This window comes from Festucalex cinctus, chromosome 7 (assembly GCF_051991245.1).
Source record: "Festucalex cinctus isolate MCC-2025b chromosome 7, RoL_Fcin_1.0, whole genome shotgun sequence".
Classification (NCBI taxonomy): Eukaryota; Metazoa; Chordata; class Actinopteri; order Syngnathiformes; family Syngnathidae; genus Festucalex; species Festucalex cinctus.
Genome location: NC_135417.1, coordinates 3,251,523 through 3,279,199, shown reverse-complemented (window position 1 = coordinate 3,279,199; position 27,677 = coordinate 3,251,523). Strand labels below are relative to the sequence as shown.

The 27,677-nt window shown below is 40.1% G+C and overlaps 2 protein-coding genes across 4 annotated transcripts; one reads left to right on the top strand and one right to left on the bottom strand.

Annotated features, from left to right (window-relative positions):
• Nucleotides 1-454: 454 nt before the first annotated feature.
• ptpn3 (protein tyrosine phosphatase non-receptor type 3) lies at nucleotides 455-19,678 on the bottom strand. 3 transcript variants are annotated; one of them, XM_077527119.1, is made up of 26 exons: nucleotides 19,534-19,678; nucleotides 17,302-17,423; nucleotides 15,944-16,078; nucleotides 15,722-15,764; nucleotides 15,510-15,591; nucleotides 15,330-15,374; nucleotides 15,192-15,244; nucleotides 13,177-13,294; nucleotides 13,002-13,089; nucleotides 12,816-12,904; nucleotides 12,652-12,715; nucleotides 10,422-10,621; nucleotides 10,192-10,317; nucleotides 9,937-10,098; nucleotides 8,848-8,926; nucleotides 8,681-8,755; nucleotides 8,541-8,597; nucleotides 7,700-7,856; nucleotides 7,445-7,620; nucleotides 6,961-7,051; nucleotides 6,770-6,831; nucleotides 6,536-6,682; nucleotides 5,035-5,163; nucleotides 2,094-2,239; nucleotides 1,876-2,011; nucleotides 455-1,008 (listed from the first exon to the last, which is right to left on the bottom strand). In XM_077527119.1, the coding sequence occupies exons 2-26, from the start codon at nucleotides 17,368-17,370 to the stop codon at nucleotides 934-936; spliced, it is 2,604 nt and encodes an 867-aa protein (XP_077383245.1). In that variant the 5' UTR covers nucleotides 17,371-17,423; nucleotides 19,534-19,678; the 3' UTR covers nucleotides 455-933. The 3 variants fall into 3 exon arrangements, with proteins under 3 accessions (XP_077383245.1, XP_077383246.1, XP_077383247.1); XM_077527120.1 differs by having other exon boundaries at nucleotides 19,531-19,675; XM_077527121.1 differs by lacking the exon at nucleotides 6,536-6,682.
• A 3,549-nt stretch (nucleotides 19,679-23,227) lies between these two features.
• On the top strand, nucleotides 23,228-27,626 carry sgk2b (serum/glucocorticoid regulated kinase 2b). The gene is made up of 12 exons (XM_077526734.1): nucleotides 23,228-23,416; nucleotides 23,917-23,992; nucleotides 24,062-24,131; nucleotides 24,248-24,273; nucleotides 24,858-24,915; nucleotides 24,997-25,080; nucleotides 25,609-25,740; nucleotides 25,813-25,925; nucleotides 26,166-26,385; nucleotides 26,641-26,796; nucleotides 26,871-26,960; nucleotides 27,089-27,626. The coding sequence occupies exons 1-12, from the start codon at nucleotides 23,350-23,352 to the stop codon at nucleotides 27,221-27,223; spliced, it is 1,227 nt and encodes a 408-aa protein (XP_077382860.1). The 5' UTR covers nucleotides 23,228-23,349; the 3' UTR covers nucleotides 27,224-27,626.
• The last annotated feature ends 51 nt before the right edge of the window (nucleotides 27,627-27,677 follow it).

Here is a 27,677-nt window from a genome sequence, read left to right as displayed (position 1 = left end):
GTTTTGCAGTTATTTTATTTAGAAAATGATAGCTACATTGCAGGGCTTAAATGTCACTAGCCATGTGTGCTTCAAATTACTTAATCGCTTAGCAGAGCCCCTGCAAATCAAACAAATTATATGAGAACAGAACATAGGCGTTAATGCTACAAATGCGCAGTCATAAGCATTTTTTAATTTGATGCCTGATTGATGCCATGCACTGTTCTAACAGTCCGATGGGGCTTGATTTGTTTTGCTGATATTTGCGCTGATCTGATGCCAACTTCCGAGTCACTCGTCTGAAGGTCAACTAAACAGTCTGAACCTCTTCAGTGTGCAGCGTCATCCTGCCAGGAAGTGGAAGAAACAGGCTCGTGTTGCCAATAATGCAACAATGTCGTCGACAACCACAAATGCAGATGTACGGCTCACAATTGTATAGCGATGATACTAATAAAGCAGACGGAGGGCATACAAATCACTGTTTATTTCACTGTGAGAATAATTTAAGTGAAGTGGCAGCAACACCACAGTACCCCACACAATATTTTCTGTAGTATACAGACTTCTGCTCTTCTACTAAAAGGCACGCACATAAACTACACATTATAACAATCACTCTGCCCTCTTCCGTCTTGCAGACGACGCCAACATTTTCCTGAGCTTAGCAGCTTTCATTCATTTTTGTGGCTCCCATTCCAAGCATGGTCAGCGCAATGGGCAGAACGTTAAGGCAGATGAATGTAAGAATCAAAGTGTCCTATTTGATCTTGGCTACATAGCTGACATCCAGCTGCGCTGGGACGTTACATAATTCCCATCCAGACCGTGTAGCGACCCCGCAGGCACAACAGAGGTTAATCTCTTGCGGTGCTCGTCAGCCCCTCGGTGGGAGTCGCTCGAGTGGAAGATATGAGGCTCAATTTCCTCTGGTGCTGTTTCTGATTTGGTCTACGAGGTTGTAGAGCCCCCTTGCTTCTCCTTGTAGACTCGCAGAATGGCCTCGCACACAAACTGAAACTGACACTGGAGCAGAGCAAATAAGATGTTAGAGAAAGAAAAAAATGGCAGATATTTGTACATTCTGATAACATTTATAAGTGTGTTTTATTAAGCGTTATTGTTGTCTAAAAATACGTTATGAAAAACTAATTAACTCATTCACTCGCAGCCATTTTCACTGAAGCAAGCCCCTTGGCTCCCGGCTGTTTTACTGGATGTTGACTGATTTTGCAAGGCCCACAGAATATTGTGTTCTATTGCTATACAAACATGGAACCTACCAAAAGAAAGATTAGAATCTCTTCTTTCATCAGGAAAACAAAATATATTTCTATCTGTTTCCACTTTGCAGCAGTTAGCATTAGAATATAGCTAAGTTTCATATTCACAAATGTTTTTAAAACACTGAGGAAAAGAGCTGTTGTGCGACATGGCCCTGGTTGAGCTCTTATACTTTGATGCCACCTGCTAGCCATTTTTGTAATAACTACCATTGCTTTAAGCATTCTCTTCAAAAGCCTTCTGTATTCTCTAGCATTAAAAAAATAAATAAATAAAAAATGAAAAATACAAAATGTTTTGGGACCATGGCAATATTTAAAATACTTATTATATTTAAAATATTTAAAATGTTTTTACACATTTTTGGGAACAAATGAGTTAACACTATTCTAACTTAAATCCTGAAAAAAAAAAATCTTGTTAAAAAGTCGTGTTAAATTTGCAAAAAGGAACAATTGTGTTGCTATTTATTATCAAGACACCATGTTAAAGAAAATAATCAATTTTGTGAGCCATAATCCCATTTTCACTGATCATCCTTGAGATTATCCATTATTTCCTATGGGACACTTCAACAAATGCTCCCGGGTTATGTTTGCTCCAGTGTACCGTGGTCTGAATCATCATGGCTCGCTGATCTCTCAGTGTTTTGACAATCTCCAGCGGGAACACCGGCAGCCCCCGATCCAACAGCGTCAGAGCCGTCTCCATGGTGATCAGAACACCTGTCCGTCCAATCCCGGCGCTGGAAGAGAAGCGTTTAACTGGAGCGAACGGCGTTGGGTGCGCAGTGGTGGGGGCGTGTGTTCAATTAGGGTGTGCGTTACCTGCAGTGCACCACGAGAGGCTCTTCGGCTCGTCTCCTCTCCCTGGCTGAGCTGACAAACATGAGGAATTCGGAAGGGTCGTCGGGTACACCGTGGTCGGGCCACGCTACGTACTGCAGGTGTGTGACTGCGCGCTCTTCACCCCGCTGAGTAGACACAAAAAGAAGATCATTAGAGGGATTTCGAGCCACATTAAATTACAGTGTGCATACTTCACCTCCACAACATCTCAAACTAAGTTGGAAACAAACAACATACACTAAAGTTTCGCTCATTCACTGCCAGCCCATTTCAAATTGATCTTTGACGTGTATAGCCGTCAATGGCACTGAATGACTTAAGGGGGAAGTCATTCTTAAGCATTTCTTGACAATATGTTACATATGACCTCACAAGTCTAAACATGAAATTCTGATTAATATAACATTTGTGGTATATGAGTTATGAAGCAAAATCCAGCCGTTTTTGATCCATCTCAGGAGGCGGCCATTTTGCCACTTGCTGTCGACGGAAGATGACATCACAGTTGCTCAGGCAATGACCAATCACAGCTCACCTGTTTACTGAAGCTGAGCTGTGATTGGTTGTTCCCTGAGACCTGAGCAGTGGGGTATTTGCCAGGGAAGAGGCGGGACTGTTTTTTGCACATCAGTTTGTTTCCGGTTCGGTTTGCGCCGTGTGGGCTGCGTCAAAAATACTTGTGCTTCCGACTTTGTGCCCCTCGGTTGCGCGTTCGCAACCCGGACCGGAAATAAACTGATGTGCAAAATCACGTCCCGCCTCTTCCGTGGCATATACCCCATTGTGATGTCATTTTCACTTGACAATAAGTGACAAAATGGACGCTTTTTAATAATGATAAAAACTGCTGGATTTTGCTGCTTAACTCAAATACCATATTTAGACTAGTGGGGCTTCATAAAACACATTTTCAAGAAAAACATTTTGGGGTTGACTTCACCTTTAATAACTTAAAAAAATCCAGACAAGACCTGACACAGGATTTTGTTATATGAGAAGACAAAAAGCACAGGGTGTTGTGGGGGCAAAAAAAATAGCGCCTGTGCATGTGATCCTGAGGTGAGATCAGTGCGAGGTGACGACACAACGATGGGATAAAAGCAGATAAACAGGTGGAGAGGATTGACGAGAGGAGCACAGAAGAGCTGAGTTGAGTGTTTTTTTTGATTTTTTAATAAACGGGCGTGCGGCCTGTGACATCATGCAGGGATTAACTAGCGCCGCCAGGGTAACAGATGGGCCCACACCGGAGTATTTGCGTGCGCATGTGAGCACGTTCATACTTCATGCCTTCTTGAGCATTGTGAGGTGCATTCGGGACGTTAATGTGGAAAATCCGATCCGATTATATGACTATGAAGAGTGTGCGCCATGTAAACCCACCTGCCCCATGCACACGCCTCTATTTGGATGTGGCACTTTATTACCTGTGTACACACCAGCACGCCTACACGGAAATGACCGTGTGCTGGCTGCTGGTAACTTCCCGCGGAGATGAGACATATGGCACAGCCGCGGCACATGTCGCACTAAGCTATCACTGTGTCGGCTGTCATAATTCACTGATGCAATGATGAGATTCGGTGTTAAAGGGCCAATGCACAGGATTTACCGGCCATTCAAGTGAATACCACCCACCCTCATGTTTTTTTTATTATTTTTTTTAATTCATTTTTTTCCTTTCGGACACGTTTCCTAGCATTAAAAAGCAAACTGCACTGTGGCCTTTAGGTGTTCCATTGAACATGAGTCACAGCCTGTGCATGTCCCTGACGGATTATATAAATAATACCATTATCGTGCTGTGATATTATGACTTCTATTCAACCTGTTTTACATTCACATCATGGAAACCTAGTATAGCAGTGCCTCATTTTTTTTCCTGATTGGCTGGTGGGTATACATTTCAAGTGTGCAGTACCCAAAGTTCAGCCCAAGTTTAATCTGTGTTAAAAACTCACCCACCGCCCAACCTGTAACCATGGCAACATCTTAAAGAGCTGTTTTGAGATGTAGACAACTGCAGCAAGCGCTCCTGGCTTGAAAGTGTAAAGTGATGAAGGGGATGACAAAACGGGAGTTACGGCAAATACGCAAAATGTCATTAGCAACGTATTTTAGGTTAGTTCTTAAAGGGGAAGTCAACCCTAAACATTTATTGACAATATGTTTTATGTCACCTTATTGGTCTAAACATGACATTCTGAGTACATTTGTGGAATATGAATTATGCAACAAAATCCAGCTGTTTTTATCCATCATCTCAGGAGGTGGCCATTTTGCCACAGTTGCTCAGTGCTCAGGCAACGACTAATCACCTGTTTTTGTCGCCCGTTGTCTGAGCTGAGCTGTGATTGGTTGTTACCCGAGACCTGAGCAATTGTGATGTTATCTTCACTCAACAATGGCAAAATGGCCTCCTTTTGATATTGATTAAAAATGGCTGGATTATGGTGCTTAATTCATATTCCACTAATGCAATATTAACCAGAACACCGTACTAAGATTAGTGGGGCTGCATAGAACATATTGCCAAGAATTTTTGGGGGGTTGACTTCCCCGCTATTATCATTTCTGTTAATACACACAACAATGAACTGGTCATGCTGGCTCACCATGTCCAATATGGTTCATCTTACAGGTGTTGAAAGTGTTCTTCAAAGCATGCCTAATGGACCTTGCTTGGTTCTCCAATGTTTCCACAAAATTTAGGAGCACAGATTGCGAGAATCCGGAGTCTATCACTTTATTGATTCATTTATCAAGCGACATAGCCCACTACTTTGTACGTCATAATGCTTAGCAGTCAGAAAAGAGAGAGCTGGAAAGTGCTGGTAAAAGTGGAAAAACACAACAGTTCAATAAAAGGAAAAAAAAAAAGTCATTGTGAACTACACAAAACAACCTTCTACAATTGTACCTGAGTGTTTGTGAGGGTGAACTGCCGTGTCACGTAAGCCAGGTTACACTCCTCGGAATGACACTTCACCCGCATGTGGCCATAATCCTTCACTTCCGGCGGATGCGGCCAATACTGGTGGCACTTGGTCTGCAAATGCATCACAACGAGCAGCAAATGATGTTACTTGGACGGGCTCGAGCCATCAGTCAGGATAGAATTTCCTTGCTCTTGAAATCAAACTGGTGTATGTTTGCAGACTTGGGAGAAATCGAGGATTCATCAGGAGCAGGATGTGAAGTGATTGTCAATGTGTGTGTGCGCAAGTCTTAACAAAGGGAAATGTCAAGGCACTTGACAAAGATCAGAAAAATGAACAATTAACGAGAGTTTCAGGTTACCAAGCAACAGGCAAGATGCCAGGAAGCACACTTCGTTTATTGAAGACCTTGATGATGATTACTTTCCCGTAAACTTAAGAGTATATCAACTCAACTGAAAGCAAAATAATGTTGCATGAGTAATGTGGACAGCAGGTAAAATAAGTAGTTTGTGCCTTTTACAACTGTATTATCACAAATATTGAAGACAATTTAACCTCCTTTTTTGGGCAAAATTCTTGACAATAATATGCTCAATGCAGCCCCAGTAGTGTAAATATGATATTTCGGTTAAAACTGTATTAATGGAATACGAGTTAAGCAGCAAAATCCAGAAGTTTTTAATCAATATCATTTTGCCACTTGCTGTCGAGTGAAAATGACATCACAGTTGTTCAGGTCTCAGGTAACAACCAATCACAGCTCAGTTTCAGAAAACAGCTGCGCTGTGATTGGTCCTTGCCTGAAACCTGAGCAACTGTGATGTCATCTCCAGTCAACACTAAGTAGCAAAATAGCCGCCCCCTGAGATAGATAAAAATAGTTGGATTTTGCTGCATAACTCATATTCCACAAATGTACTATTAATTAGAACGTCATGTTTAGACTAGTAAGGTCACATAACATATTGTCAAGAAATGTTTAAGGTTGACTTCCCCTTTAAGAGAGAAGTGGTTCAGGTTTCCGGAATTCACCAATTATTTCCCCAACTCAACTGACATTTACATTATGTGCGTGCCAATGGACAGACAGAAACAAACAAAGGTTGTGGTCATACCGGTTAATAGAATAAATGTTATTTCAGCATGTATCAATGTGACCATTACTCTATAGAATGATTTTCTTTCTTTTTGCCTTTCTATGTGTTATTATTCACTCTTTACTTTTCTAGACATAAATCCTCTCTTAGTAAATCAGTCTTAAAACTATAATAATTATTGTTTTTACATATTTCAGTATTCTCTAATTTGGGTACATTCACATCGCCAAAATCAAAAGTAAGCCTTTCAATTCTCCATGTAGTCACTGCACCTCTCATAAAACTATACATGTTAGAGTGTGCAGTATTTCAGTGGCTGTTTACTCAGCCATTCCTGAGCAAATGTGTGTTTTTGCAGTATGAAGATGCATAGTATGCATACCCTTCCGCGCTCTGTCAGAGTAGTAAGCATGATAATGGTGTGCGACTGCTGCTCCCAAACAGTCTGCCAAAAGTGAGAGCAGGTCTGTGGCAGTGGACCCTGAGCTGCAACATAACGTAAACACTCCCCAGACACCGGAGGTGCCATCTGAGAAACGGACAAACAGAACCAACCACACGGATTCATATTCATCCATTCAAGAGACGTGCAGTAAATCCATCGCTGTGTGCGTACCGCGATATGGCTGGCGTTGACGTAATCGTCCTGAGCCTGGAGGGTGACTCTGGTCGCATCATCTGTAAGCGAAGCGAGACATAAGCATGAGAAGTATATCTACACACATCGCCAAATAAAATCTTGCATGGTGCTAAAGCAGCGAGAGAAAGGGCTGGGAGAAAGGATCAAGGGTGACAGGAAGCACTCACAGGGTAAAATGTCCCTATAGCGATTCTTGTCCATGTTCTTAGGAAGCCGAGCGCAGCTTAGCGACAAGCCGGGCTTCCTCCTGTATAAATTCTAGGAATGGTAATAATGGAAAGTAATGAACACACATACACAAACATAACTACAATGTTGGTCAAGTGAGGATTGGGACCACCATCTGTCCTTTTAAAAAAAAAAAAAAGGATCAGTATTATATGCCACATATCAGAAAGAGACATACTAAATTGTGTCTCGAATGATAATTAAAACAATTTTGGTGCAGTATACAAATTAGTAATTGTCCAAAATTCACTGTACAAATAAATAAATATAATTAAAGTACATTTATTTAATAATAATTTATTTTTTATAAATAATAATATAATATAATAATATAATATAATATAATATAATATAAATGACATCATCAGCAACTACAGTAGTCGACGTAGACTTTCATCACATCAACCTCTTTTACTCAAATACCTCAAAGTGGAAGCACAGAGTTCCTGACTGAATTCCTCTCTCCACCTGTCGCATCGATTCGTCCAGTGTTGTGACCCGCTCTGACTGGCCAGGAGACTGTAGCCCGTCTGTTTGGGATTGAGTGGTGAGGGTGAGAGCGGGTGGCAGCAGCAGCAGCGCCGCTGCTCGACCAGGACCTGGAATGCAACGACAAATCGTCCCGTTAAGACTCTGCCTGCGCACATTTTCTTCCATTTGCACGTCCTACGAGCAGACCTTTGCGTTTGATGAGCAGGGCCAGCTCCCGGGAGTGCGACTCTCTGCTGGCCCGTATGAACATGACCACCTGGTCGTGTGTGTGCTCAGAAATGTCTCGACCGTTGATGAGCACCACCTGGTCTCCTTCCAGCAGTTTGGGCTCACATCGACCGGCCTGGAGACGAGTCAGTGTCACTAAACAGCAAATATTTCCACTCCGCCTACATATCAACCCACCAACTGAAGACTGTTTTAGACTGTATATGAAAGTGGATGTGGCTTTAGGATTTCAAAGCGGTGAGAAATTTAACAGTTGAATTTTGGTTATATTTATAGTTCGACAATTTCCTAAGGAAATTATAAAGCTAATTTTTCCCCATTCACTCCCCCCCGCCACTGTGAATAGTACTTTTATATATTCTCCAATTTTCTACTCAAACCTTCCTTAACTAGATTGCCTATAGGTTCTAATTGAACTGTGGCCCAGATAGACCTACTGTAGGACTACAGAAATGACTCATGCGTGCACAGAACATTCAAGGGGCGTGGTCACAATGACACTACAATAAATTACAAGGATAGAAATTCCTAACCTTCAAATTTCCAATAGCGTTTCTGTTCACTAGGATGGCAGGTGAACTGAAATGTATCTATACCAGCTGACTGGGAGAGAGGCAAGGTACACCACAGACTCTTGCCAGTCAATCACAGAATAACATTTTAAATGAAAGATTTTATGATTGACTTAAACCATAAGCTTATACAACAATAATAGAATAATAGTCAAAGTTAAGTCCTTCTGTCATTCTGCTGGCCAGAGAGATAATCTAAGTGTGTGCTTGCATCATTTGGCCCTTACCGGAGAGTCAGGTTTAACATGGGATATGGCAAGAGGCATCTTCTGATCCACCCCGCCCTTAGAAGAAATTAAATTGCAAGAAATGAGTGACAAACACACAATAAGAACCACGAGGGGGACTTCAGCAGTTTGGCACTTACCTTAACATTAAAGCCAAACTTTCCCTCGTGATCAGGAGCAATGCGAATCAGCAACAGGTCACCATCGTTGAGGGCCTGTTGCATAAACACAGACACTCATAATTACAACGCACAAAATTCAGTATACCATACGCAAGGGCGTGGCCAAATTAGAGTTAATAAAGTACCTTGTTATTGTAGATGGAGCTGCTGATGCCTTCCTCTTCTGTTATACTGTCATCAGCTTGCAATAAGATCTCATCCAACCTTTGGTTAAGGAATGTAATAAGAGTGAGGAAAATAATAATCTTATTACTGTAATGTACTGTATGTCTCAAAAAGCAGATCACATCATACAGTAAGCCCAATTAATCAAGTGGGTTTTACAGGGTTCATACACCCTTTTTCATGGTTGTACTGTACCTTATTTCATCAAATAGTGTCCACAGTGTAGATTTAGGATTTAGCATGCTTATGTGAACCAAACTGGATTGTGCTGCTAAGCGGAAACGTTGCTATAGTTAAGGTAATTTCAGCCACCCAAAAGGCACCACCTGTTTTGCTTTTTCCCTTTTTGGGGGGGGGGGGGGGGTGTATTTGTTTAAAGAGAATGACGCACCCAGCATGTCTACAGCAAAGGGCAGTGTTTCATACACAGTATATGTGATATATACTTTTCAAGCCCTCACGATGCATGCACGATTTACAGCAATGTACATTCAATTTCTGAATGTATACATGTTTTCATTTTTATTTTATTGTGTTATTGAAAAAAAGTACAAAAGCACCCCCCGCAAGAGATTCATGCATTTTGACAGTCTAGGCACTAGACTGACAGCGTAATTGCTTTAATTGTTGAAAATTCATGTAGGTTATGAACTTGCAAAAACATGATGTGTTTTACAAGACTCCCTAGAGTGGATGCGGTAATGAAAAAAAAAACAAAAAAACAAAAACTATAAAACCAATGGCATACAGTTAAAGGGAAACAAATCTGTCAAAAGTGTCTGATAAACCTTTTTTGCCTGACTGAGTTGATGTAAAACAATCCCCCTCTTCATCTTTGAGGCAGGCAGTCAATCAGCTCAAGTGAGGCCCAGGCGGAGTAGTTAATTTTTATTTCCTCTAACTTCCGGCACAAGCATACTCTTGTTTCTCAAGAGGATGAATTCAAGCGCTCTTAAAGAAATCTATGTTTACAAACTAAATATGCAAAGGTTTGTCAGGGTTTAAGTGAAAAACTATAAGAATAATAAGGAAAAAGATGAAATACACACTGATGCAAAGAAGTGTCCCCTTCGCTGTCTTTGCTGCTGCTGACGGACGTCCTGTACGTGTAGAAGACGTCTTCTCCCTCTGGCACGTCTTTCAGCTCACTGCTCAGCTCCATGGATGACGGACGGGCTTTGAGGATACCGTGGCGAACGCGAGTACTCCGCCTGCCACAAAGACACATGAATCAGGAAGATTATGATGATTTCAGAAGTCTGTCAGATGAGACTTTGGGACTCTAGAATGGATGGTAGTTGCACCAGTTGGGCGTGCTGGGGGGCGATCTAGATGGTAGACTCTTTGTCTCCAAATATTCGGATGAAATGGACCGCCGCAGGACTGGGTTCCACACCATCCCGCCCACTACACGTTGACAAACTGGACCACTACAAGTTATGACAAAGGTGAAATAAAATACATTCATTAAAATAAATAAATATTTGTGCATTTATTTCAGGAATATACTGTACATGCGTTGACAAAAAGTCACCTTTCATTTTCAACTTTCAGGCCCAGGTGGTGAGTTATCAACTTCCTGTAAAAATGAACTGTGCTGTTGTTGTGTTTGGGACTCCTGGCGTTGCGGTTGCAGCTGAAGAAGAAGTGATGATCCACACAGGAGCGCCACAGGTTCTTACAGGTCTTTGGGCACAGCAGAACTAGCGACACCACACAGTCCTGGGTCTCCCCCTGCAGAATTTCAGGTCACATCATCTCTATTGTTGTATGTCACACAGAATAAAATATTTGTGATATATCAATACCAATAATGGTATTAGGACCAAGACCGTACGTCTGTACTCTTACTTGTTCTCCTAAAAATGGTCCGATACTAGATACCACTTTACTAATCTGACTATCTTCTGGGTAGGTAGCGTACCAGCCATGTGAAAATACTTAAAAGTAAACAGACAACAACACTAAAACTACTGCAAATTATGCTCTATAACAGTCAACTCCACGTGAAGCGAGCAAGTTTTGGTGGCAAGCCGTCCTGCAAGCATCAGGTTTCTCACACTCCATCTCCTGCTCTGCTCAGCTCCACTCCCTTTACAAAGATGTGGCGGAGGACGGGAGGGAGGGTGCCGTAGGCCCTGGCGGCTGGTGGATCCTGCCAGTAGTATATGCTTGTCTCAGAGATTAAAGCCATGTAAGTCTAAGTACACATAGACCTGTACAGTAAAGAGCTAGCTCATTAAATAATTTATGGTTTTTACTTGGCTAGGATGTGGCAATTCGAGTGCGAATACATGCAAACAAGTGCCAGCGCCGGGGGCGTGTGCATTTATCAGAACCACAACCCATGCGGGGGTCTCCCTCAGGGGATATGATCATGCAGACAATGCAGAAAAGCTTCTATTTTTTATATATATATGAAAAAATATTAACCTGGTACTCACTCTTTTAAAACAGGCTCCACAAGTTTCCACAGTAAAGAAAAGTAAGCAATAATGTGATACTCACTGAAGTCCTTAAATTTTGTTTACATTTCACTAATGGCAAGACATTACTCTAATATGTGTTTAAGTATATTTGAGCGAAACTTGTGCCATGCTCAAGACAAGTTTGTCTTTTGTGTTATTGAACAAATAGACATTTTCACTACAATTGAGAGTCATAATGGCATTATCAAGCATTATCAGTACTCAGTACTTGTACTCTTATTGAATGAAAAAATATGACTGTCCATATTAATGAATTACCAATTATTAATCTATAATAAAACAAATACATTGATTTTTTTTATATCAAATGCTGACTACATACTAAAATAAATATATTGAATATCTACAGTATCAGTAATATCACATACACCAGTAAGGTATCCCCACAAGAAATTCACTGAGCAACTTGGAATGGATATCATACTAAAATCAATAGACAACTTTTATCCTGAGGAAGATAGCCTGAACATGTTTGGGAACTTAAAGAGAACTTTAACAATTCAACCATTGGATTCTGTGATTGAGATAATCCCAAATCAACGGGGAACTGGCACAATAATATCAAAAAGCTCAATGCAAAAATTGATCAACATTTGAATCAAATTAGGGTTATGAATTGTTTTGACATTTTGTAAGAAACAACAATTTTACATAAAAAACAAAAAACAAACATTGGACTTGCTAGCACATTAATACCGACATACAGTAATGCAAGTCACCACCCGCTCCGTTGTTCAAACTAGCTTCTTCACTGCAGTCGTTTTGACATAGAATCTGGAAAAAGCTGCAGATTCAAGACATTAGTTCAACTATATTGAGTCACTCTGACATTAATGGAATAATTCACCCCACAGAATCTTAATGGCTTTGACCATCTGTTCTTATTCATTCAAAAACAGGAAGCACAGCCTGCTAACTAATATATATTCACAACATATTCACTTATTATGGTGACAGTTTGGTCTTGGTTGGTTAAGACCTGACAGACATTCTAGCAATATGTGGTCGTAATAGTGTTGTCAAAAAAAAAATCTTTGCAATATGCTCTATGAAGTCTCAGTCTAAATAGTACTCTGATTAATATTTCATCATGGAATAAGAATTAAGCTGATTAATTCACACTTTTTCAGAAATCTCAGGAGGCTGACATTTTCTGTGGTACTGCTGTCGACCGAAAATGATGTTCTAGTGCACTTGGGTACAATTTTTATTTTTTTTTTACTTGAGTACACCCTTAAAATGACATAAATAAATCACAAACAGCAAAATACTTACATGTTTTTGTTTGAGATGGATAAAGAAGCGCTTCCTCTTAAATGAAATCTTGATAATGTTCCCCCTGAATTGGAACAACATTATTCGGAACAACGTCATTTGTTGTGAACTTGAGTCGCAACAGAAAAACACAAAACAATCCGATTTGCGTTGCCATCACTCACCAGGGGAAGAAACTGGAGCAAATCATATTACAGAATATTGCAACACCACTTGATGCCAAGCCCACCATTAAAGGGGCATTGTTGGTGTCCTGAAAGCGAGGGAGAAGTGAAAGTGTCAAAGAAATGTCAGCCATGAAAGGAAAGTAGAGCATGAAATAGCAGTTTTAATGCAGGGGGCCATGATACCAGGGCAGCGTGCAGCTCCACTCCATAAAGCTCCAACGTCCGTGCTGTATTGAGGAAACACAACTCTGCCTCACTTTTCTTCAGACCCCTAGAGAACATACACACATGCAGTCAAGTCAATGATCCGACTGCAGAGCACAGCAGGGGTTTGAATGGATACAATGAATCACATTACTTGTGCTTTGGATGCAGGTCCTCCACTTTGGATATAAAGTTTTCATCCTGCTCAGGGATGAAGTGCCACTTTGACAAGTAACCGCTTTGCTGGGATGGACAGTGATCCCCCAGTTCAGCTATGGGTCAAACAGAAGTGGTCATGAGAAGATAGAATACTATATTGGCAACTGTCTTGGGACACACCTCTTGCTAATCAAATCACAGGGTGAGCTTCTCTCCTTGGTTCCAAATTAATTAATTAAAGCAACCCCCTTCACTCCCGATTGTTTTACTATATTTTGACTGATTTTGCAAGGCCCACAGAATATTGTGTTTTATTGCTATAAAAACATGGAACCTACCAAAATAAAGATTAGAGTCTCTTCTTTCATCAGGGAAAAAATATATATTTGTAACTGTTTCAGTTTTGCAGCAATTAGCATTAGAATATAGCTAAGTTTCATCATTATTCACATTCCTAGTAAAAACACTGTTAAAAAGAGCTTGTTGCAACATAGCCGTGGCTGATCTCTTCTACACTGTTGCCACCTGCGGCCCGTTTTTTGTGATAACTACCATTGTTTTCTACCATTTGTTTTAGGCCACCTCCATGTCAGAAGCTGCATCAAAGCCTTCTGTATGCGCTTGCATAAAACAAAAAACAAACAAACAAAAAAAGAATAAATATATTTTTTTGAGTGAAGGACAAAGTATTTAAAAAACGTATTTACACGTTTTGTGGTTTGAACGTTTTAAAGGGGACATTTTGCGGTAATTTTACGCTTTATTGTGTTATAAACAAATGAGATGAAAATGTGCCTGTGAGCAAACAGTTCTGCACTTCTGCAACACTGCTACATCAGTTGGGCTAATTTGCATAAGATAGACAACGGTACCTTGAACAGTGGTATCACTAGAAATAATAACCAGCCCCACATTGAGTTTCTCCATTCATGGCATGATCAGCTAGGCTGGAGGAAGATCCAGAGCCACTTTCAAGAGACAGCCTGAAATTCTATGATGCAGTGTTGCCAACTACCCAGTAAGGAAAGAAGCTATTGGCTGTCGTAAATGTTGCGAAATAACGTCATTGCTTAATTTGCATAATTGTCAACAGTAATGGACGCTGTAGGAAAGGGGAATAATGTCACGGAAAAGGCAAAAAGTGAGTAAAAAAAAAAAAAAAACATAAAAAAAAAACCACCCTAAAAGTACCAGAAAAAAAGTTGCTAGATTTGATGCTAGTTGCTTCTGACAAGAAAAATCACCAGGAGGCTATGGAAAGTCGTCAGATTTAACGAGAAAAACCCACATCACTGGTGTGATGCCCCTACTAGCACATCAAAGCTAAACGGTAAGCAGAGCTGCATCAAATTTTGGTGGATGCACAGCTTAGCTTCCAATAAGCGGCACATACTTGAATGCTTGTCGATGTTATAGCTGTTGGCAGGTGTTTGTGATTAGCGTAATATGTCCATATGCCACATACACACAGTTTAAAAATAGTTTATAATAAATGAATAAATAAATTTGACTTTATGGTATTTAGCTTCTTTTCATCCACACTCTGGCCTCTGCTCTTACAAAAAGAACTCACTCTAGTCGCAAAATTCAGCTGTCCACAGCAGTCATGGTAACAAAATCCGGACTCACCACTAGCCCACCAGTGTGTGGTGTCCCCTCAATTGCGTGCATAAGACAGGACCGACCCCAAAAGAAGGACTAGTTTCAGCGAGACAAGAGATAGGATATGTTAAGTGATCTAAAATTCTTGAACCTTCAGGTATTTTGACAAGTGTATAACACATGGGAACTGTTTAAACCTGGGGGAAAAAAATCCTACTATGTCTCCTGTAAGTCATTTTACCAAATACTTCTGATTTTGTGGGAAATTTGGGGAAAATCCTTATTATTCTATACTTCCTTGTGTCCCAATACTTTTATTTGCAGATAACTCAATAGCACATTCAACAGTGTGATTATTCTCGGCGTTGTTATGAAGTCATAAATCACAGGTTGCTCTGGGAGACTTACACTGCACGGCGTAAGAGGCCAACACTACGGCTGAACTCAGCGGGCACTGCAACCTGTAATCACCGTGACACAATGGAACAGCTGTAAAAGTGTACACAAATGGGCTGGATTGTGTTGGGGCTTGTTGTGCATACTAACCTGCCTTCGTTAATGTCACTCCTGATCTGGAGGAAGTAAAGGTTCCTACAGGGGGAAAAAATTAAAGAGGGTTCAGCACTTGAAAATACTTTTGAGTGAAACATGAGTAAATGTGCAAAATGTCGTGCCTACCAAATACAAAACAAAACAAAACAAACTAACGCAAACATATGAAAGTACCTGGTCTGTTCATGTTGCAGAGAGTTGGGATCGGAAATGAAGAAGCGCACTCGGAAGTTTAGATAAAAGGGACATGCAAGACCTGCGGAAGAAATGTCACTGTCAGAGTCATCTTAAATCAACAGTTACTTCAATCATCACACAGCCTCTCTGCAAATGTCAAAATGTACTCGGAATGGGAGAAAATTGGCAATAAATTGTCCGGTAAACACCTTTCATCTGCTTCTTCAAGGGTTTCTCAGGCTCCAACCATCTCTAAGAGACAAAAATTCATTAAACATAATGGCTTTCTGGGAATATAAAAACAACACAATGCAAGCACACCCTGTGGTTCAACAGCAATGAGCAAGTGCAGTGAGTTACAGTGCCTGGCTTATGAAAGAGGAAAAAAAAAAAAAAAGGTGCGTGAGATTGGGAAGAGTGTAAGTGCTCACAGGCGAGTGTGTGTTGGCTGTGATTGAGGTGACGGCTGTGCTGGACTCTCTGATCTGCAGACTGAAGAGCTGCCTCTCCTGCAGGCCCAGGTGGTCGCACACTTGGTCCAACAGAACCACACCGTCATCCTGCTTCTGAAACACGGACCACAACATATGACGTGAGGCGCGGCCAACGCTTGGACCGACATTTACTGAACTATCGCAGTCAATGGCTATACAGTTGAATATTCAAGGTATCCATGTTTTTGATTTGTGACAAAATGTCAATTTAAAAATGACATGTTTGTATACACATTCGTATTAAAAAAAACAACAACAAAAAAAACATTCTTTGCATTACAGCCTATCACTGTTGAGAAGTTCTGAGAACTCGAATCTCAGCTCTTCCTTCATGTGCTTGTGTGGGTTTTCCCCAGGTACTGCGGTTTCCTCCCACATTCCGATAATCACGTGACTATGTATCATTTTATATTTGTCATACATTTTTTTATTTTTTAGAACGTAAGCAACTATTTGAGGTGTGGAATTTATTTATTCAAGTGGATAATGGCGACACACTGCAATTAATTGAGCTATGTTGTCAGCTAGAAATGTGGTACTTACTCAGCTCGAGACATTTTGAACACAAACCATTCCATACACATTCATCGCATCCATTACTGCCATCAGATCTGAATAGTTGAATATGACTTTGGTATAATAGCCGCCTCCAGATGAAGCTATTAGTTATTCCTATTGCCAAAAAAAAAACCTTAAAATATTCTGTTGACAGATATTACTCCCTGAATGGTACTTTTGTACACTCTAATCAGTGTGCAGCTTATGCAAAGGGGTGTACAATTCTCAAAACAGCTTGTGCACTACATTGCTGAGGAACAAAATGGTTGCACTGTCCCCGACTAGAAGTAATTAGTAGCAGATTATGAAGCTGCTGCATTCGAGTGTTATATGCAGGAAGCGCGAGAAAAAGTTTTCATTTCAATGTATTGTGTGATGGAAGTGGGGGGTGCGGCGGGGGTATATATTGCATTTTTAATATTCAGACAAAGACGTCACACAGCTGCTGCCTGAGAACGCAACGCTGCAGTTGCACATTAGCATCTATATCGCCTGCATGCTTCGTTTGACACGAGGTGCTGATAAGGCAAAAGCCTCTCAAGTGTGACAACTGCAGGAGGTGAACGTGCCCTTGAAACCAAGGTCACCGTTGAAAAGGAGATGCGGATCAATGGGAGGAGAAAAGGAAGCATTGTGCTCCGACACGACGATCATTAGCGGAGCACGGTGACAGATAGCAGCAACATATGATCTCCTCATATTCACAGCAGGAAACTGTGTCTCGATACGTGTCGTACATTTACTCGGAAGGTCTCGATGGTGCCGTCCAGCAGCTGAACTAAGCAGAGCAGGTCCGGTTTTGGCATGTCTCTCACTGCCGTAACCGTGCTGGCCCTTGGCTGGTCTCAGAGAGGGGGACCTGAGAACATACATGACAACACAAATGAGCCACATGTTTCCACACTGTTGTCTGACAGCACCGCCCTCACAATGACACTGCATGTTGGGTAATTAATGGAGCAGTGACTAATGCAGCATGAATGCGAAGGAGTGCTGCGAGTAGTGGTGAACCTACGGCTCGTGGGCCATTTAGGGCTGCCGAAAAGATTTGATCTGGCCCCGCCGTCCGTTTCTAAAAACAAATCAGCTGTTACAGCAAACTTGTAATCTATTTGGTTCTGTAGCACCAATTTTTTTCAAGGTCCCTAAGGGAAGACTAAAGTTTCCCCCCCATTGAGGTGTGTGTCGTTCTGCTCGGCCCGGGCCTGCCCTCACCCCTCGCTCTGTCTTGCTGCCTCTCGCAAACGCAGCTGAATGATAAGAATGTTAAACATTTTTTTCAGCGTTGCAACACGCCCATTTTGCAGTTGGAGGCTGAACACAAAAACATATACACAAGTACAGTACTACAGCACTCACACTCCTAAGGAGGCTCGAGGAATGTCCATGCATGCATGCGAGTGTGTCCTGTCCTGTCTTGGCTTTCAGGTAAACGATTTATGGATCGCTCTTTAAAAAAGAAAAAAGAAAAGAAAAAAAAAAAGAAAAAACACAAGGGCCCACAGTGTTCCGAGTTAATGTTTGAACATGGTGACACACTTGGAATGTATTAAAACCAAGCTGAGCATTACTTGATGGCTTGTTTTTCCACAGTAAGCCTCTTGCAGGCTTACTTACAAGTAAACACTTTATAACAGGAATAATCAGCGTGGACATGATGGCTTCTCTTAGGTGGATCGCATCTATATGTAATATGTTGACTTGGACAGGTTTGTTAGATATAAATTAGCAACCAGCATGCTCATTAGTGTGACAGAGATCATCAGGGGTGCCATGGGAAATTATCTAGTTTTATTTAATTAGTCAGAGAATTATTTATTACTAGGGCAAAAAAAAATAGAAAAAATAGTCTAACACCAATATTATGATTGAAATTTAATATGCTATTATGTTTTTCAAAGTCCTCGTCTCATATATTTTTCAACAAACACTAGCTCAAAAAAAAACAAAATCTGTATTACAACAAACTATAGCATATGTTTTGGTCTTATAGGTCCATCTTGCACTAAAACGAAGGCGAACCATGAATTAATATTCAAGACAGTTTACCTACTTAGAGTTGTTAACTTAAATGCTTTTACTGAAGCGTTTACTACTTCACAAAATTCTATCCAACGTGGTGTAAACACAAGTCAGTAAGTCACAAGTCAGGTTCCAACAATGCAAAAAAAAAATAAAAAATCTGTGGCCTTGAAATGTTCATGTTTTATGAAAAAATGTGGACATCCTAATCTTTAGCACTGAATTTATCTAAACACCATATAAATCAATAAAGAAATAAATAAAGAAATACAAATTGAAGCCTAAAACAAGCCTGCCAGTCTACAAAAATAAAAGCTGTTTTCCCCCTCCAAAATTTCAATCTTTGGGATTTGAAAATTGCATTCTACTACTGTACATTGCAATGTCCATTTGAAGTCGACTCAGCATTATTATTTACTACAAATAATGTATCTTCGTTCAGCTATCTATGACAGTCACATATGTCAGGCAGAAAAATGTATCCAAGAGATAGCAGAGGGAACATAATCACATTCACTTTTGGTGACATATTTGCTTACTAGTGTGCCTTGTGAGTTTTTCGAATGTAAAATATGTATGATATAATAAACTTAACACTAGATTAGGTACTTGCTCTTCAGTACAACACCCAAAACCAAAGTGGACTAGTGTACAAAAGTACACAGAGCGGCGAGTTAAAACGGATACATAAACCAAACAAAGCATTATCTGAAAAGTAATAAACAATAGTATGGTGTTGTCAACATAAACGACAATGACCTCTGCGTACTTTGAGCCGAACGCGGAACCTGTTGACAGCCTCGCGTGTGTGTAGTAGCTACACACCCTAAACACGAAGAAACGCGTTGCTAGTAAACTTTCCCTCAAGCCCGGAGCAACTCTGCCGACCTAAAACTTTTCTTGGGAGGAAGGGAGGGGGCACAAAGAAGAGAAAAAGTCACGACTACCTCCGTCGTCCCGCGTCAGAAGCGAATCGTGCACATGAGAATGACCGCCGGGGCCACCTCGGGTCGGGCCGCGGACTCCGAGGATCCAGGTAGAGGAAGGTAAATATCCGGGATACTTCTCATCACCAGCTGCCCTGATTGCACGCAGCCCCGCCCCGCCCCTTCGCTCTGCGCGCTCCCTCCCGAGCTGGAAGTCACGCTGCCGGGAACGCGCACGTAAACAACGGGAAATCAATACGGACAACGACAGTCGAAAGTTTGGACAAACTTTTTTTCCTGGTTCTTTTGCACAACAACAACAACAACAACAACAACAACAACAACAACTACAATAATAATAATAATAATAACGATGTGCAGCAAAGTTAAATACATTTCTTAATTTAAACTGTTTACCTTTTGCTATGTTTTTGTTTTGTTTTTTTTCCCCTTTTAGATTGTATTTTACACAGGACGGTCTGACGCATCTTTTTGTGTAGACTACTAAATCTAGTCATGTCTGAAAAAAAAAAAATGTTTCAGCCTCACATGTCCCTCTGGGAGGTGTGTCCAAACTACAGGCCGGGGCCCATTTGGGTCCATCCTACGTTTTTCAGGGGCCTGTGCATATTCTAAAATGTTAGAGTTAGAGCTTTTCTAGATATGCAAAGATGCATATAAACTATTTACAAGTACACTAGAAACACAATTTAGCTGCATAATAACACTGTGACGACTAAAAAGGATTCATTTTTAGAAGCAAATGTCATTGTTTTCACCACTTTCTGCTCTGTGTCAAAGTCCAATTTGTGAACATATCACAATAATGGTCTTCAAGTAACTGCTTTAAAAATAGTAAACTAAAAAAAAAGTAAAAAAAAAAAAAAAAAACTGTACTTGGTTTGATTCTGGATGTGGAGATGAGGTTCAGTTGCTGTCTAATGCAGGAGCAGGTTTATTCTGGTGGGATAAGAGACCCGCACTTAACCCAAAATCTTGAAAAATCCCAAACTATTGGCCTTATCATCACCTGTAACAGAAAGCTATGATGTATAGCAGACAGAAATTTTCAAAATAACTGCTGTATAAATAATATATAATTGCTTGATGGGTTGACTTTAGTTTGTTTCATAAAAATAAGTCTAAAAACAAGAGTTTCAAAGTGGACCTTGCATCATTTATTTTTTCTGTATCCGGCCTCGAAGGAAAAACACCCATCCTCAATTCCTCCTGTTGGGTTAAGATCAGGGGCATCATTAATTTTGTCAACTGTGGTTGTGTGAAGCCCTTTGAGACTCTTTTGTGATTAAGGGCTATATAAATAAACGTACAGGTCAATTGTTGCTTTTGCCACCGTGTGGAAAAGCATTTATTTGTTCTGGTTAATTAATTATGGTAACAGTGACGGTGTTGTAGTACAATCTCGCATCTTCATCTGGTTTGTTGTCGTCACCTAAAGGACAAACGTGGTACTACGATTGTCACTAGTCTGCATGTTCCTGGGGTTTACCCAAGTAGCTACTCAAATTGCTTTCTCAAATTACAAAAACATGCATGTTAGATTCATTAAAGACTTAAAATTGTCCATATATGAATCGCCTCCCACGGCATACTTAACGAGCCAGCAACTTTTGTTTTTCCAGGCAGGATGTAGGCCTACTTAACTGTATGACATCTGACATCTGCACAAATATGGATTTCAACTTTTGCAAGGAATGTTTGTTCTTGCTGAAGACTGAGCCAGTGTGAGGGCTGACGTTCAATGTCATCTAATGCATCCCTAAAACTAGACGGAAAACTTTGGGCTGTCATCATGGTGACCAGCGCAGATCGGTTTGCTCTCGGGGTGGTGCACTGTAGACATGAAGTGTCTAGAGATCACCTTTCTGTACCAGTAATCCACATGACCCATATCAGCTCTGCACTCACCTTCAATTTTAGACACTGGACACAAACTCGACATTCCTTCAGTATTACAGTCACGTTTCGTGATCCAAAGCATACCACATCATCTGGATATCAATCAAAAGACATTCACGTTACAAATAACATGATATAAAACTTAGAGGACACTGTCCAGTTTAATGAGTGTATTAAGTATTTGATCCCGGGCAAACTGAACCACAATTCTCGCTCCCACAGATTATCATTGGCTGGTTCCCATGTGGCACACAGCTGTAGTCAACCAGTTCTCAATATTGCTGACCTCACCCAGTCATGTGTACAAAGCACACCTGTTCTAGGAATCAATTTTTTGTTGTATAATCTTAATTGGCAGGATTAAAGAGTGGTGAAAAGACTTGATGAGCAAGATTTTAGGGAATGGGATTTAAAAAAAAACAAAAAAAACTAGTGAAAGTCATAGTGAGGTGACATTTGTTGACATTCTTCCAAAATGGAAGATACACAAAATGGCCATCATGATCTTGCCTCGCAAAAAAAATGCACATTGTTGCTGTTTATTAAAATTTGAGTAAAAATACATTTTACCATAATTAATACGCAATCTAAAAAAATAGACTGTTAATTTCTTTGAAAGAGCAATTCAGCAGTAGATTAAATAATTACTTTCATCACACTGAATATGCAAGCAAACAGTAAATTGTTATGATTCATCGCACAGCACATCATCATCAGAGAAAAACACTTTTAGTTTTCACTGATAAAATCAGACTTTATTCCTCTAAAGACTTCATCACGCACTGTGCGGGAACTCAAAATAGCACCTCTTCCTATTTTCATTCATCATATGATCACACACAGTCATAAAAGTGTGGTTATGCAATTCAGCTCATAAAACTGAAATATTTAGGATGATGATTATGGGGGGGAAATGTGTGGCGTGCTTGAACCATATGTAGTAAACAAGTATAAATGCTGAAGTGGTTTTACTTGATCATAAATCTTAACATGGCCCAGTAATGATGCAGACAGGTCCAGTGGATTCTTAGGCATGCAACGGCTACATGAGACAAGAGAACTGATACAGAGTTGTCAAATGCCGTCACACTAGGTCATGACCTATTAACTATATTTAGTCTGCAATGGAACTTCTATCCTACTCTCTTGAATTTCAATAAAACAACCCAGGGTTGCTGGCAGACTCAATGCACAAGTATTTATTTGTACTGTGGATATAAATTATCGTTTCAGTTTTTTTCTGCGAATTCACATTGATGACACAACATCGGGAAATGGAGTAGCCTAAAGTACACGCTTAATAAAGGAGCTATTATTCCAAAACAGAAACAAGCTAAACCAGTGAGTGCAGTGTTACGGTTTGAATACGCCACTACAGTCCAGTGGCTCTTTGTGTTTTCCAACTATTTCCAGGTGTTACAGCTACATAATTGTATTTTTTATTTTTTTATTTTTTTTTATTAATATCCCTTTGTGGAAAGGAAGCAACATTTTTCCTCACCCCCTCTACTTTTTTCTTAATTTACTACATGGAAACCACGAAATCAGTCCATAACGTCCTATTAACATTTCAGTATGTTACCTTTCACACAGGATGCTGTATTTAAGTGCCCATACAATAAAGCCTACTGTTAATGATAGAATATCAAACAAAAAAGGTTGCATTAAAAAATTTTATATTATACAGCTCATGTCAATCAAATATGTAATGTGCACTCACCTGCCTCACTCAAAATGTGGCCCCCTATCACGATGTCCACAAAGTCCGAGGGTCATTGAATGCACCACTGCGGTTCATTTGGGTCGAGGTCTGTCAAAGAAGCTCAGAGCAGTTTGACGCGAGCCGTGATTATTTCGCGTTTAAACGTCGCTATCCTCTACTAATTTAGTTCTTATAGCTGAGCCTGTTTCGTCCGCATGACTTTGACTCACGACCGGGCGATGACCTACGCCAAAATGAGGAGGCTTGTGTCATTTTTCTCAGGTAAGGCGGTGTTACTGGTGTTACTGTACTTTTAATTATCAAGACTGACGTCATTTCGCGCTCGTGCTTGATAAGCACGTCATATAAAGATGCAAACAATATGTATGGAAACGTTAATGACTTGGGTCTTCATTAAGTGCTAAAGTCCGTTAGAAACGTGAATTATTGGGACTTCGACAGGATATGGAGATGGGACAGTTTTATATTCTCAATGGCCACAACATTAAGTACACTTGCACCTTGCCGCATTTTGGCAGCGAGATAAATAACCCGTATTAGAAACTATGTCGAAGCAGTAAATAAATAAATAAACTATTTAATTTTAACTAATACGTCTATTAGACATTATAAATATAAAACATTCCATATAGAGCTTTCATTCACAGTGTCTCGTGCTAAAGGCGTCTCATTGCAAGTTTTATAAGTGTGGCAAAGGGCACTCATGGGCAGCAAAGGGATAAATTGTTATATAACTAACCTTCCTCACTACTATGTTTCAGCTCTGCTCAAGGGGAGAAAGCCTCTCTTCAGGGACTTATTACACAAACTTGCCCCCTATCAACCGCTTTTCCAGCAGTAAGTTGCCATTAAAATACGTGTTGTAAAACATGACACTTCTCAATCCACTGTTCCTCTCACTTGAAGTCAGGACACCCGAAAGATCCCTCACCCATGGAGCAAAACCAGGGCGAAGACGAAGGATGGAGGCAACGCGGTGAGGAAAATATGGCACTTTTGCACATTTTCTTTTTTAAAGTGAAAACATCAGTGTTGACCGGAAATGAAACAATCCTGACCTTTTGACCTTTTGTGAATTTTCTGTCTCATCAGGGCTCACTAAAGTCTCAACCCTACTCGTAAGTATATGTCTTCAACTGAAGGTCTAGAATAGATCTAATGTAATCTTTGGTCTATGAGCACATGAATACCGTAAGCCCATGCACAAGATGAAAAACCACATTGCTAGAATAGTAGTGGTCATAGCCATAATTCCACAACTGTTGTTTTTTTTTGTTTTTTGTTTTAATTCCGCCATTCTATCACTTTTGTCATTAGAATAAATGTGAGCAGACAATATACTGTAGTCATAAAAATGGGGGCCTCACTTTATGATGGTGTTCCGTTCTTAGTAAATCACTAACCAATGTTAGGTTAACACAGAAATAGAGTCATATTTAAAGTAAATATTTGTCTGAAAAAGACTTCCAGGCAATAAATATTAAACAATCAAGTGAAACAGTGAGTAATTACATATTCGCATGTCACACTTTTAATAATCTTGAAGTGTCAATTGATAACAAATGTTCCATTAAAGCATACATAAGATGTGGTATGCTTTGGATCATGATAGTCATCATCATTCAGTGAGAAGTTGACCTTATTTTTACATAGAACAAAAAGTGGTTTTACGTTTTATTTATTTTCCACTTGTGTCTCCCAGGATGAGACCATCTGACTTTGATTACCTCAAAGTTATCGGCAAAGGGAGTTTTGGCAAGGTAGGCTTTTTATATTATTTATTTTTTTGGTTGTATATGTGTTGTTTTTGTTTAGCGTCACCGCTCGATTCTTTGAATCAGGTACTGCTGGCCAGACATAGAAAACATGGAAACTACTTTGCTGTGAAAGTGTTACACAAACAAACCGTTGTTATGAGGAAAGAGGTAAGCTACCCACCTACTACCGACAGTACCTATCTACCTAGCTCAAGTGGATATAAAAGTCCGCACACCCCTTTATTTGGGGTAATCAGAGGCGACAAAATAAAATTATATTTTAATTATATTTATTTATTATATTTTAACACTATTATATCTATATGTCATGTACTATCCATTACATTTTTTATTATTTTATTTATTTGTACTTTTTTTTTTATTTCATCGCTGTCCTGTGAAAAACACTTATGCCTATTTTTGTCTTTTCTTTTTTTTTTGGATGAATCTGAATGCAGACATCCAAGAAAAAAAACTAATAATAATAATAATAATAATAATAATAATAATAATAATAATAATAATAATAATAATAATAATAAAATTTAATAACGTTTTCACAGGACAGTGATTATATATTTATTATATTAATTATATTTTAATTATATAAAAAAATAATCTAAAAATATTCTTGTATCCTCTACTTACTTACCTGTAGTATTTGTATATCTCATACTATCGTGACTTTATCTGCAGCAACAGCATGTGATGGTTGAGAGGAGCGTTCTACTTAAAGGACTGCAACATCCATTCTTGGTGGGACTCCACTACTCTTTCCAAACACCAAACATGCTCTACTTTGTTGTGGACTATGTTAATGGCGGCGAGGTAAGCATAGGCAACATTCTCAGTTGTTTTTCCAAGCGCTAACAACCATTCATTCATTTTGCCCCTTTCAAGCTTTTCTACCACCTCCAGAGAGAGGGTTCGTTTCCTGAAAGCAGGGCTGCTTTTTACGCTGCAGAAATGGCCATGGCGCTGGGCTACCTTCACTCATTAGACATTGTCTACAGGTAACCTTAGAAACATCCTGCTTAGCTTCCTCGCTGTGCCTCTGGTTCTAAATTGCACTGTAATCATTCATAGTGCTGGAGGTTATCATGTAACATAATGCCGTCTGGTGGCGCACAATAAAAGCATTATTAACTCTTTATGGGCTTAATTTTAATATTGGATGATTTGAGTGTTGTTATTTTTAACTACCAGGTATATGCACTTAGAAACACTTACTTTTGCATGTGTTTTCGTGCCAGAGATCTGAAACCGGAGAACATTTTGCTGGACAGCGAGGGACACGTGAAGCTGACCGACTTTGGACTCTGTAAAGAAGGCGTGGCCGTAGGGGGGCTCATGCATACGTTCTGCGGGACTCCGGAGTACCTCGCCCCAGAAGTGCTGCAGGGTCACATGTACAGTCCCGCAGTGGACTGGTGGGGACTCGGCAGCGTGCTTTTTGAGATGCTATACGGACTGGTGAGTGGCGTGAATGCCCTCTTGTAATGCGAATGTTTTTTTCTTATTAGTACTATATTCCTAATCTTTATTATTATTATTCTCCCAAACGTTTGCAAGCACAAGTATACATGATAAAATGCACATTTTTTTTAGGGTCTCGAACCAGACCCCAGAGAATTTAATCTTTTGTAAGCCATCAGTAGTGGGGGGGGAAAAAAAAAAAAAGGATGAAGCTTTTTTTCACGTCATTTTTTACCTTGTTTGGTGTTTCAGCCTCCATTTTACAGCCATAGCAAAACAGAGATGTTTGAGAAGATACTCCATGCACCTCTTTGCCTGCCTAGTGGACCGTCTGAGGCGGCCTGCTCTCTGTTAGAGGGTTTACTGGAGAGGAAGGTCTGCAGACGCTTGGGGGAAAGCCGCGACATAGTAAGAGCATTTGCAGAAGACAGCTAGAAATTCTAAATACACATACTCACAATGATGAACCTCTGTCTACCCAGTTGGAGCTGCAGGAACATCCATTCTTTGCGTCCATCAACTGGGATGATCTACTGGCGAGGAAAGTCACACCTCCATTCATCCCCAATGTGGTAATTGATGTTTTTAACTCATTCAGTGCCATTGACGGCTTTAGACGTCGAAAATCCATTTTAACTCGGCTAGCGTTGAATGAGTTAATATAACGCATCATGATCTTGAGTGTCCTCTCTCTCGGCAGAGGAGTCCTTGTGACATCAGCTACATCGACCCCGAGTTTACGCTACAGCCCATGCCTGCCTTAATGAATGACAGATGCCAAGAGGACGGGACGAGTGAGGCCTTCGTAGGGTTCTCCTACATGAACACCACATGAGCTGCTTTCATCAAGTGGATGGAGCAGCAATTGTACAAAGTATTTATTTTTTTCTATGTCATAAATCTGAATTGATTGGTACCTGTTAACACTGATGGTGTGGCGGTTCTCTCGCCTGAATGTGAGTTTAAATCTGTCTGTATGTGCCTTGTGATTGACTGGCGACCAGTCCTGGGTGCAGTCAGCTGGGACAGGTTCCAGCTCACCTTAGGACCCTGAAGAAGAGGAGCCCTAGATAATAAATGGATGGGTGTGAATGATGTTTAATATTTATTTACATTATGTTGTGTGCTGATTTACCTAATAATTAGGTGAAAGAGCATATAGACAGTCTGTCAATTGGCTTACTGTAATGTGGCTCTAATTCCCGAAAGGTAAAAGTCATGTTATTGTGAAACCTCTTAAATGAAAGCTGAAAATGTAATTTAAAAAAAATAAAATAAATTCACTTGTG